Source organism: Danio rerio, chromosome 14, assembly GCF_049306965.1.
Source record: "Danio rerio strain Tuebingen ecotype United States chromosome 14, GRCz12tu, whole genome shotgun sequence".
NCBI lineage: Eukaryota > Metazoa > Chordata > Actinopteri > Cypriniformes > Danionidae > Danio > Danio rerio.
Window position 1 is genome coordinate 26,495,207 of NC_133189.1, and position 12,515 is coordinate 26,507,721.

The following is a 12,515-nucleotide window of genomic DNA, read 5'->3' on the forward strand; positions in this document are numbered from 1 at the left end:
ATTAAAAAGGTGCATCTGCGTTCCTGCCACCACCTGCAGTGTTTACCCAAGATTTGTTGACTAATGATCCGAAAGAAAGCAAAAAATGGCTCTACAACAGTTCGTGGTGACTAATTAAATAGGCAATAAATAGGCTTGTTACTGAAGGTATTATTATATGAGCAACTTGATGATGAGCCTTGTGAAAAAAAAAAATATTCGGTGTTATAGTTTGAGCTGTAATTTCACAGATGCATTATTGTGGAGTTTTATATTCAGGCTCATTGGAACACGTGCCTCAGCTTTGCTTTAAGTACGTTTTGTTAAACGTTTCAGGTAACACATCCACTAGAGGGTGCTGTCGATATTTCTGCAAATTTGAAATATGTTACTTCAGCACATGTCCTTTCATGAGAAGGCAGGGCTAGCAAACATAAGAGAAAAGTCTCTTTTTTTACATTTCCTGACATTAAAAAGGATCCAAATCCCTCCCATTGTGAGGCCCACTGCAGAGTGACATAGGAGTATGGTTTTCCCGCCCACTAAATTGATTGACAGTCGTGTGTTAACATGTTTCAGTATTAATGCTTATAATCATATCAACAAGACAGGATGTGCACAAAGCAATTAAAAGATCTGTTCAGCACTCTGTGATCATCAATCATCATCAAATGTGATCAAGAATGAGTTGCAGTGCATGTTTGTAATGAATTACAGCAATTTTAACCTCTTTACTTTATCACCACAGCAGCGTGTCAGTACAATTATAAAAGAAGATGCTTCAGTCCTTGTTTGTGGACGTTAAATTAGGTTTATTTAGTACATTAACAAAACGGATGTCCATACAGCTGTGGATATTAAACAGTGCAAAGTTAATTGCGCACTGTGTGTGTGTGTGTGTGTTTGTGTGTCCGCTGTGTCTATGTGTATGTATGTAGACATTGTGTGTGTATTGTTGATAATTTGAATATTATTAGTGTGAAAAGGGACAAAGAGGTTATTTTACACAAATAAGCTGAAGCACATATAGTAGGGAAATGTGTTCAACACGTCATGTTTATTCCTGGGAGTAATCTAAAGGAGCTGTTGACATGGAATTGAACAAGATTTTGGTATAAACACAAACACTTCAAACATAAAAATTAAAAATAATAAAATAAATTGGAAAAATTGGTCATGTATAACATCGGAATTACAGAAGGAGAAAGGGCTGAACTACTGAAATGTATTTAATATTTTGGCTTATTAGACTTAGAGTGTGGAAATATTGATGGTTCTGTGGGTCTCGTCTATCAGATCAGATCTTTATTTTGTATTCGTTATTGGATTTAAGTCAGATGATTGGCTGGGCCATTCTACAGCTTAAATTTTTTTCTCTGAAATCATTCATTCATTCATTTTCTTTTTGCTTAGTCCCTTTATTAATCTGGGGTTGCCACCGAAGAATGAACTTATCCAGCATATGTTTTACGCAGCGGATGCCCTTCCAGCTGCATCCTATCACTGGGAAACATCCATACACACTCATTCACACTTATACACTACGGACAATTTAGCCTACCCAATTCAACTGTACCGCATGCCTTTGGACTGTGGGGAAAACCGGAGCACCCGGAGGAAACCCACGCGAGCACGGGGAGAACATGCAAACTCCACACAGAAACGCCAACTGACCCAGCCGAGGCTCAAACCAACAGCCTTTCTTGCTGTGACGTGACAGCATTACTTACCATGTCACCACGTCGCTTTCTCTGAAATTATTTTTTAGAGTTTTCTTGGCTGTGTTTTAAATCATTGTCCTGCTGAAATGTCCACCCTGGTTTCATCTTCATCATTCTTCTAAAATAGATGTTGGACTGAAGCAGCTAATATTAATTTACACTGAAGAACTGCAGAAGGTTTCTGAATAGCTACTGAGAGATTTTAGCTGCTGTCTGGGCTTTCGCTGCCTTTCTACACCTTCCTTTCTTCATGTGTTCAATGCTTTTTCCCTGTGTCAGTTCATTATATTACACATAACTGTATTTGTAAACTAATTAGTATTTTTTTCTTTGCATATATGGACTCATACTTATTTCCCTGACTGTATTTCCTATGTGTTGTTTATATTACATATGTAAAAATGGGAATGACAGTTCTTTACTTAAAAATATTATAATTTTTCTCAGTATTACTGTTTTTACTGTATTTTTGGATTAAAACAACAATCCCAAAATAATAAACAGTGGAGTAAAGCCTTCTACAAAACTAAAGGATTAGATTAGGTGGGCTTGACATTTGCAGGTCACCACTTTTCAAAGTGTGCTTTGAAATATTCATATTAAATACTTAAATATGAATTACAGCTTGGGTTAAATATTTATGACACCTCTTATTAATATTAAATATTGATGTAAACACAAAGTAGTGTTAGTTCCTTGTTGATAAAGTGCATGCATATTCTTTTAACCTGGATACAGTGTGAGTAAAACAGAATACAATGTCACGTTTGCTCAAAATTCTGATGTTTTTCCTGATGGTGCTCTTATTTCCAGGACTACACCCTGACTATGTATTTCCAGCAAGCCTGGCGAGACAAGCGATTGTCTTACTCGGAGATTCCTCTCAATCTAACCTTGGATAACCGCGTGGCTGACCAGCTGTGGGTGCCCGACACCTATTTCCTCAACGACAAGAAGTCCTTCGTTCACGGAGTGACGGTCAAGAACCGAATGATACGCCTTCACCCTGACGGCACCGTTCTATACGGATTAAGGTACGCTCTTGGAGGTCATTGTCACTGTGGTTATTGACCTGTAATCATCACATCGGCCAGAGGTTGTTTAACTCCTCTCATAATTCTATTCCTGCTCTGGTTTGCGCACCACCCACATGCATGTTCTGGGGCCTGTTTTTATTTTCCTTGCTGCTGATGCATTATGCCGGTGTAAATGACTCAACATCGGCGTCTATGTTTAGAAGGGATGAAATTGTTGTTGCTAATTCCAAAGCTGCATATTGTGCTCTCTGTTCCTCAGCCTGACAGCGGCGTCCTTATCAGAAGAGTGCTTAAAAATTAAAAATCTGCATTGCAGCAGATAATTCGCTGTTATTAAGCTACCCCAAATCAATAAATATAATTTATAACGCTCCCATTATGTAAGTGCCCAATTACATAAGCTGTTTTTACATAACCCGAAAGGGAAAATTCGTGCAGAAACACTAAATGCACATGATGAAACATTGATGGGAATGTGTGAGAGTGCCGTGACCTGGCCTGCAGAACATTGCTGCCGTGACTGCCAGTGCGATACTTTGTCAATGGAGACCTTCGTCTGTGAGACAGTGTGTGTGTGTGTGTATGTGTGAGCATGTGTTGAGGAGGCAGTAATAGAGCGTTCTCTTTGTGCCATTTCGAAATTTAGTGCGAATCTGTGATCTGTTGCGGTTTGACATAAAAGAGTGTTGGAAGATGGGCTTTCTGGGTTTGTAAATGTGTGTGTGTGTGTGTGTGTTTGTGCTGTGTTGTCCGTGTTCCTTGGGTGCCCTGCTCCACTAAGCCTGCCAAAGCATGTTCCTCAATTACCAGGAGGAGAAGAAAATAACAGCGCTCTTCTATAACTGTCTGCAAGAGCCCAGGCTGACAATTTAGCAGAGGCAGGTAGATCTGATTATCTTGCTCCTAAAAGACTTCAACCAATAACCACGGACACTGGCTAGGAGATGAAAACACAAAGGCTTAAATATCGTTTCTGAGTCATAATCGTATAACTGAATCATGTTACAACTTAGCACTTGTGTTGTGCTTGTTTTTAATGGATTAATGTTAAGATATGTTCATTTGTTATATTCTGAATTCATCGTTAGACGCTTTTAAAGGGATAGTTTTACGTACTCTTGTGTGTAGGCTTGGGCGGTATCCAAATTTTGAAACCTTCAAACCTCCTCCCTATTTTACCTCTGTATACGGTATTACAGTGCATAATAAAACAATTATGATGTAAGGCTCAAACAGCGTCATCACCAAACTGTTGGCTTGTGCCTAAACCTTTCAGAAACTGAATACCATATATGCCACCTTAGGTTCTAGGTCTCTTGCAGTCACCTTTTTGTTGCACAGTTTGCAAATTGTCTCATCTATATTTACTGCCTCTCTCTTCTTGTTCGGTTGAAACCCGAAATACTGCCAAACTGCAGAAGTTGTGTTCTTTTTCTAGACCAGGTCACTTGGTGCACAACTCGTCATCTTTTCCTCCCCTGCTGTCCAGTGATGACAACCACACATACACATTTTTAGACATTAAATAAATTATATTTGATATTTAATCCTTGTCTCCTACATAAGTGCATTGTTTTCTATGATGTTATAGTGGTATTGACCAGATTACTGCCCAAGTCTACTTGTGTGGTTTCAAATCTTTAAGAGAGTTTTCCTTCTGTTAAACACAAAATAAAAGGATACTTTGAAGAAAGATGAATACCTGTAACCATTGACTGGTTTGAAAACTCAACCCAGGCTTATTCTGAAAACGTATCTCTATATACTTTTCTGGAGAGTGCCAAATATGTCCCAAGAGCTATGTTTTTGTGCAGTTTTTGTGAATCCAGTAGAGGCTGCTGTTTATGCTTTTCAGACCTCAATTTTCTGTCCTGAGTGCCAATCTTGCCTACTCTTCTTGTGTAAATCCACCAGAAGCCGCTGTCGACTGACTGACTGATTGACCGATCAACTGACCCACCCTCCTCCTTCCCTGAACCCAAACAATAGTGTTTTTAAAAGCATCGATTGACCCACCTACTCACTTTCCTAAACCCAACCGATAGTTTTAAAAAGCAATCCAGACAAAGAAAAGCCCTCGCCTGATTTTTACTACGTTTTCATGATTAACTACGTTCTCGCCCTGTTATTTACTTGTTGATTTTATTTTTTGGCTTCTATTTTTGTCTTTCCCACTTTCTGGAACCATTCTTCACAGAAACAAAACCCCGTCGCCGTGGTCAACTCTTCTCTGTGTCTCAAGTCCACTGACATGACAAACTAACTGGAAGTGGTCAGCTGGTAAATGTGAAAAGGAATGGCGTCATGCCGCCCCGTATCGTTCGTTTTAAAAACTATATAGGGCTACATTTTCAGAATAAGCCTATGTTGTTACAAAAGCAAATACGCAAGTCTATAGTTTCAGCTGTCTTCAAATGATCTTCATTTGTGTTTAACAGAAGAAAGAATCTGAAACAGGTTTTATAGAAGTGAATGGTGAACTGTTCCTTTAAAATGTTAGTTATTAGAATTCTGTTATTATATACTCAACCTCATTTTTTTGTTTATACTCAAAACCCATGTGAATGTATTTCTAAGGTATTTCTAATCAAATCTTCTGTCCTTTCCCTGAACTAAACGTTGATTACCATTGATTTCTTTACAATTGTGAAGGTGAATTGGCTTTCAGTGAATGTACAGAAAATCATTTAGGTTTTATTCAAAATATCTTCATTCCTGTTCTGTTTCTTATTAATTGGAATTTTTATTTTATCATATGTATACATCAAAGAAAACTCTGATTATTGTTTAATGCAGTGATTTTTCTCAGTAGATCAAAATTAGAGAACAGGGTTGTCTTTTCATTCAGAATTTTAAGGATTTTTTAATGGATATTTTTTTTGTTTTCCCATCGGACCCATGTAAATTCAACTAACTTACTATGTGAACTTTTTTAGCAGTTTTGTACAACATGCTCCTCAGCAAAGGTTAGTTTAGACTTGAGGTTCTTTCTTTCTGATGAGAGCACTGAGAAGACTTTTAATCCAAATTCTCTTAAAAAATCAAGAGATATTTACCATTCAGAGTGGAACTAACAATCAACTCAGTTTTCCAGTATTGAACCGATTGAGATTCTGTGCATTACCCTAGCTCTCATGCATTTGTCTTTCATAGACGACCAGCATTTTGGGGGTACATTGTAAAGATGCAAAATTATAGAATTTGAAAACCAGTTTTTCTTGCTATGGCTAAAATGCTCTCTTTTTGACTTTCATTTGCTGTCAGAGGGTTTTTATACAAGTCAGAACATCTCACCATCTTGTGAAGTCAATGAAAACCTATAGTATTTAACTTTACTCCTGGGGTCTGTTCTTCATACCTTGCTTAAATTATCTAAGAAGATTTGGCAAATCCTGGATCTTTTAATTTTGGTAACTAATCTCTGGCTAATCAGCAATGCAATGATTAGTTGATGCCACAGCTGCATAATGACATCATCTGATTATTATTCAATCATCCATGTGAGAAAAATTGTATAAAATGTGTAGTAAACGCTTTGTTAAATATGACAGGCTTTACACTTACACTTTACACCTTAGTTGTGGGCTGCAGGCTTTACACTTTCAAGAGTATTAAGCAATGTGTTTAGAGTGGATTTTCTTTATTATAGTTGGCCTATTTAAGTTTCTTAATAAATGGCTGTTTATTTAATAAATTTTGCTTAAAAAAAACATTTTGATAAAGGTGTCTGCAACTTTTGCGAAGCATTAAATCACAGGCAGCGGTCAAAACGTGTGCATTACTGCATGAAATATTATTAATTTCTTTAAAAAAAAAATTAAAAAAAAAAACGTTGGCTGCGTCAACTCAGCTTTATTTTTTTCAATTATTTTACTATTTTCCTCAGTGTGAGCTACCAGACCAGTTGCTATGACAACAACTCTCGGATGAGTTTTGAAGAACGGAACGATACTGGAATGTGTCAAATCGTCAATAACCAAATCCAGCTAATTGAGTAATCCACATACAAGGAATGGACCACTGTAAGCATATAAATCCACCCAATCAGGGGTGTGTTTCCAAAAACCATTGTAAGCCAACTAAGTTTGCAAGTTTCGTCGTTATCAACAAACATTCGCAAACTGCATCGCAAACATGTACTTTTCCAACTACACTTCTAGAGCTGTAGTTAGAAGCATGGTCCCTGGCTGTGTTCTATTCCCCGTTGTCCCCCTTTTTGCCCTATTTGCTTACAACATTCTAACATTTAAACTTGGAATTATTAAAAAAAATATTAAAGTCATCTTTCTAAGGTGATTTTTACAGTTCAGTTTTTGTGATCTTCATATTAACAATTGCGTTACCTTTATTAGTAGTGCACTTTGAAAACATTTATGCCATTTTAAACACAGCCCTGGCTCATAACGAAAGCTATAAGTGACCAATTATTTAAAAGTGGAATTTAAGTTATGCGTCCAAAGCTTGTGAAAACAAAAATACATAGCGTACGTTAATGATTTTAATTTATAGTAGGTTATTTATTAAGCATCTGTACTGTACATGAAATGGGCCTGTTGTTGAACATTTCTACAGTGGTTTGCATGTGTCAAATTGTAAAAGTATACTTTTTAAATAAAATATTATGTAAAATAAATAAACAATATATAATAAACAACAACAACAACAACAATAATAATAATAATAATAATAAAAATAATAATAAAAATAATAATTATTATTATTTAATAAATTTTTATTTTTAATTAATTAAGTTTGATTGTTTTTCTTTTTTTTTAAAATAGCCTACTGTAAATTACAACAATTTACAATTTACATGATTTATATATGAGATTAGAATACGTGTTTGCTCAGTGATTTTATTTGGAATTTTCTCAATAATATTTGTAAATGAAACCATATGTGTCATTTATATATATTTCAATTAATATGAAAAATGAGTGGATGTTTTTACCAAAACTATTTTTTTTAATGCGTGTGCATGTAAAACAATATAATTTGCACAAAAAATTATGGGTGTTTTCTCTAAAAAAGTAGTTACTCCACATTTAGAGTGCCGTGAAGGACGTTTTACATTATAGCTAACGTAGTTCAAATGACAGATTTGCGACAGAGCAACTATAGTTTTTGGGAAACACTCGTCACTACATCGTTTTTTTTCCCAAACGATGCATCTTGCTATGTTAGTTCAGCTGCAAGTTAAGTCCTTGTTTGGGAAACGCACCCCAGATTATACCTTGCCAAATTTGTGCAACAATCAGTGCCATCTTGTTCCATGTTACTATGTTAACTACACTGTAATAAAAATGTTGGATTCCATGTTGTCTCAACACAATTCGATCAAGTTACCTTAATTGTTTTTACAATTTTAAGTTGATTGGACATAAACAATTAAGTTGTCCCAAAAACACTAAAGAATAGTGCTGATTTAACTCACATTAAATTAATAGTTTGAAAAAACAGATAAATTATTTTTTTTCAAAGTATCTTGCATAGATTTATTAAAGGAATAGTTCATCCAAAAAAAAAATAATAAAAAATGTACGCACTATTTACTGACTGAAGTTCTTTATTCTCATAAACACTAAAGCACATATTGTATTTTGAAAAATTCGGAAAGCTGTAACCATTCCATGTATACCACTTCCATAGCAAGAAAACAAATGAAAGTAAATGGTTTTAAAAAGTCTTCTTTTGTATTCTCAAGTAGAAAGAAACTAATAAGTAAAGGGTAACTAAATGATGACAGAATTTTTGGCTGAAGTACTCCTTTAATTTAAATGCATACCTAATGTCCTTTATCTAAATTAAACTAACATTGCAAGTATAGCTTTAGCGCGAAAACTGTAATGGTGTTGTGTTCCATTCAGAGCATTTTACTGCACAGCATCACTCAGTAAGCATAGACTATAAAGTGTTCCTCAAGTCTTTGTATTAAGCCCAATTAGGAAGTGTTACAGTGCCATAAAGGCTACTTCTGTCTATGTAGTTGACTAATTTAGGCCATAATAAACTTAAGCAAAGCTAAATTACTGCTCATGGTGACTGAGAGAAGGAGAGAAGCGCTGTTTACCGTGTAAATCTCATTTACAGTGGATGAGCCGCACAATAAAATGGAGACATGATCATTAATTTTCATTTACAGAAAGGTTGCCTGTTATATCGAGGTGAAGTGCGTCGGCTGGTCTTTTTTTTTTACTCAGGGACTTGAAGATGTCTAAGGGCAGAATAGGACGGCTTCTAATAATAGCCAGCATTAATTCATTTTGAGCAATCACACATTCCTTGTGCTGTGTTTCTTTGTAAATGTGAGTGAATGCCATTGCATCAGAAAAACTCAGGACAGCCATCACTGCTAGGAAAATCGCTGAGCTGGTTGTAAAATTCAATAGCGTGTCCTTCCCTTATACCTCATGTCCAATTCTGTCAATAATGGCTTAGCAGGATCACCAAGAAAATATATGTTTAATATATCCACCTCATTTTACAACACTCAAGTAAGGTATTTCCTTTGTGTGAGACTTGCAGTTCATTAGCTGGCATAGGGTATTAACTAGATATGTTATTAAATGCAGTGAACAGTAAATGTAAATACACTACAAATTATTGGTCTCTATTTTAATGATCTAGGCACAAAGTCTAAAGCGCATGACGCAAAAGCATTAAGGCCATGTCTGAATCCACTTTGGCTATTTTAAGGACGAAACAATATGCTCTGCACCGCGGCCCATGATCTAACAAGGTTGAGCTCATTCTCTTAATGAGTTATGAGTGTGTTTTGAGCATAACGTGCTTTAAACCAATCAGAGTTTCATCTCCCATTCCCTTTAAGAGTCAGTTGCATCGCGCTATGGCACATTGCTATTTATATGGTGACTTTGTAAGTGGAAAAACTAAACATTTCACTAGCGAGAAAACAATTAAACAGACCATTCAACCTCTTTGCTTTTCTCTTTACTCCTTTACTTTGGTGGATAGGGAAGCAGTGTTGTATGCACTCCACTAAAGACTTGTATTAGCCTGTATGTTTAATTTCGTTTGTTAAGCACAAAGATTTGTTTCAAAACTATTTCTAAATTCAGTTCTAATTTCCAGCCACAAATAAATAACCATTAATAATAAAGAAGTGTGGTCAAAAAATGGAGTTATATCCAAACACACATCCTCTTATTATACCCCATGGTGATGTGTTCATCTCCAAAACCTGACAGGTGGAAAAATCTAAACTGGTTTTTATTGAAACAAATATAAATATGAATATAATGAATAATAATAACAATAATAACAACATTATGAGTATGCAGATTGTCATGAATAAACTGAAAAAAGCCCCCCAAGGTGAAGAAAGCATGGAGGCAGTGGTTTTACATTTATGTAAAAAATAATATTTTTTGTAGCATTTTATTCCTTAATTTTTTTTTTTCAATTGTAGAGATTTTTGTGTATTGCAGTGCATCCTTTGTGTATTAAGCAATGGTTGTCACGTTCAAATAAGAGTCTGAGAGGATCCAATAGCAAGTGAATTAAGTTTATTTGGCGTAGTCAAAATAAACCAACAAAGAATAATGTGACAGGCTAGGACAACAAGGAACACAGAGCAGGAACAGACAGGATAACAGGGTCCAGGGTTCTCTCCTCAGGGCCCTGAGCACATACAACACACACATAAGCAAATGTAATGAAGTGATGAAGAAACATAGAAACGTCGCCCAGATATAGGCCCAATAATGAGCCTCAGCTGGCGAGCTAATCAAACCAGCTGAGTGCCGTCATGATCAAACAGACACTCCGGAAAAGCGCACAAACCTGCAACCTTGACATTGGGTAAGTGTTTGGACCTGCATAGGTGCATAACTAACGCGCTCTGTGCTGGACTTTAGGCCACCTTTTAGTTGGTCAATGGCTCTGTCTGTTTCAGTTCCTCAAAATAGCAATGTGCCAACAATTCGCCTTAAAACAGCGGCTTTTTTGACCAGCATGCCCATGAGTCCACAAAATGGCACAAATGGATTTAATATTTAAACAACGTGTTGCAAAATACAAATAATTAGGGTTGTGCTTTTCTGAAAATAGCAACAAATTGCCAAACACGTCTTGTGCCTTATTGCGCCGGGTGTATGACAGGGCGCATTGTGTTTATGATTGTGACAATAAAATGACCCTAAAAAACTACAAAAATGAATATCAATTGTTTTATATAATTATAAAAACGATTATCATAAACATAATAGAAATTACAAATTCCAGCACTTAGTTTAAAATATTAAAATAAGTTTAAAATTAGTCTAATTTGACTGTATTTATTTTACAGTTGTTTTTTTTTTTGTATTTTGCTAAAGCTTTAATTCAAAACAACTTTTATTGCATTCAAAACATGAGCAGCAGTTTGAGCAGCAGGTATAATTATTTTAATGCACATCCCCATTTGTGCAAAAAGGAAAAGTATTTGTCTTTTAAATATTTTGTCAACATTGGTTTTGTCTCCTAGGTTATTTTCAATATCTGATGATGTCACCAGCCATACCCCACTCCCCCCATCAGTAACATTTTATAAAGAGACCATTTTTCACTTTTAAAATCGATTGTTAAGCAATTCCATTGTTATGAATGTGATATTTTTTTTTTGCTGTAAAAACTTAAAAAAAAAAACATAAATTATATTTTAACATTAATTTAAAAGATCTTATGGGAAAGTATATATATATATATATATATATATATATATATATATATATATATATATATATATATATATATATATATATATATATATATGTATGTATGTATGTATGTATGTGTATATATATATATATATATATATATATATATATATATACATACATACATACATACATACATACATACATACATACATACATACATTACATTATATATATTATATATTATATATTTTAAATAAGGAAAATAAACATGCGTTATGGATGTGACCAAATAAGTATGCAGTAAACAACAATATTATAGACTTTTATTTTACATAATCTTATGAGGGAAAAACAAGGGCAAAACGTTATCGCCTCTCCATTATGGATGTGACAGATGCGACATTGGCACTTGTGTGACTTTGGTGAATAAATGTAATTTTTTGAAAACATTGACATACATTTTGGAGCAATTTGCATTACTGTAAAAATACACAAAAAACTTGAAAAGGGTTTCACTATTTTGGTGAAAACTTTTATGGCAAGGTTGACATTTGCATGGAACTACAATGTACAACTATGATTTACACTGAATACAGTACTGAATTACACTGAATACAGTACTGTATGCTGTATACAGTAGTTTGTATGTGCTCATCATACCAAAGAAAAACCTAGTGTTTGTAGTGTCAAAATTGGCTCTTTTTCTGAAATGACTTTGTCAAATAATGTTCAAAAGTATTTGTCATTTAACCACTCCTTTTTTATGAAGAGATTTTTTTCTTAAAAACAACAGCTAGACTTCCTTCCTGTAATCCTTGTTACAGTTAACATTACACCACTGAGAAATTTAGTTTTTCCACCTTTCAAATGTTCCATTTTCTCACCGCCCTTATAATGCACACTCCTTGTTTGTAAGAAGAAAATATTTTGTCTTTTTAATATTTCATCAAACTTTGTTCTGCCTCTCAAATGACTTTTTATATCTGATGATGTTACCAAGTCCTTATTATTTACGTAGCTCCTCCCGTTCCAACCAGTTTTCACAAAGAGACTGTGTTTTCACATGAAATATTAATACACTTTTTACATTTTCCATTCTAGCAGTTCAGAAATCTTTG

General features: G+C 34.8%; 1 protein-coding gene across 2 annotated transcripts in view; it reads left to right on the top strand.

Annotated features, from left to right (window-relative positions):
• Positions 1-12,515, top strand: part of gabrb2a (gamma-aminobutyric acid type A receptor subunit beta2a) — a 101,912-nt gene that overhangs the window by 33,813 nt on the left and 55,584 nt on the right. For both annotated transcript variants that reach the window (XM_005173103.5, NM_001024387.2), the window contains exon 4: positions 2,514-2,734. In XM_005173103.5, coding sequence (XP_005173160.1) covers positions 2,514-2,734 — 221 coding nt within the window. The remainder of the gene's footprint in view (positions 1-2,513; positions 2,735-12,515) is intronic.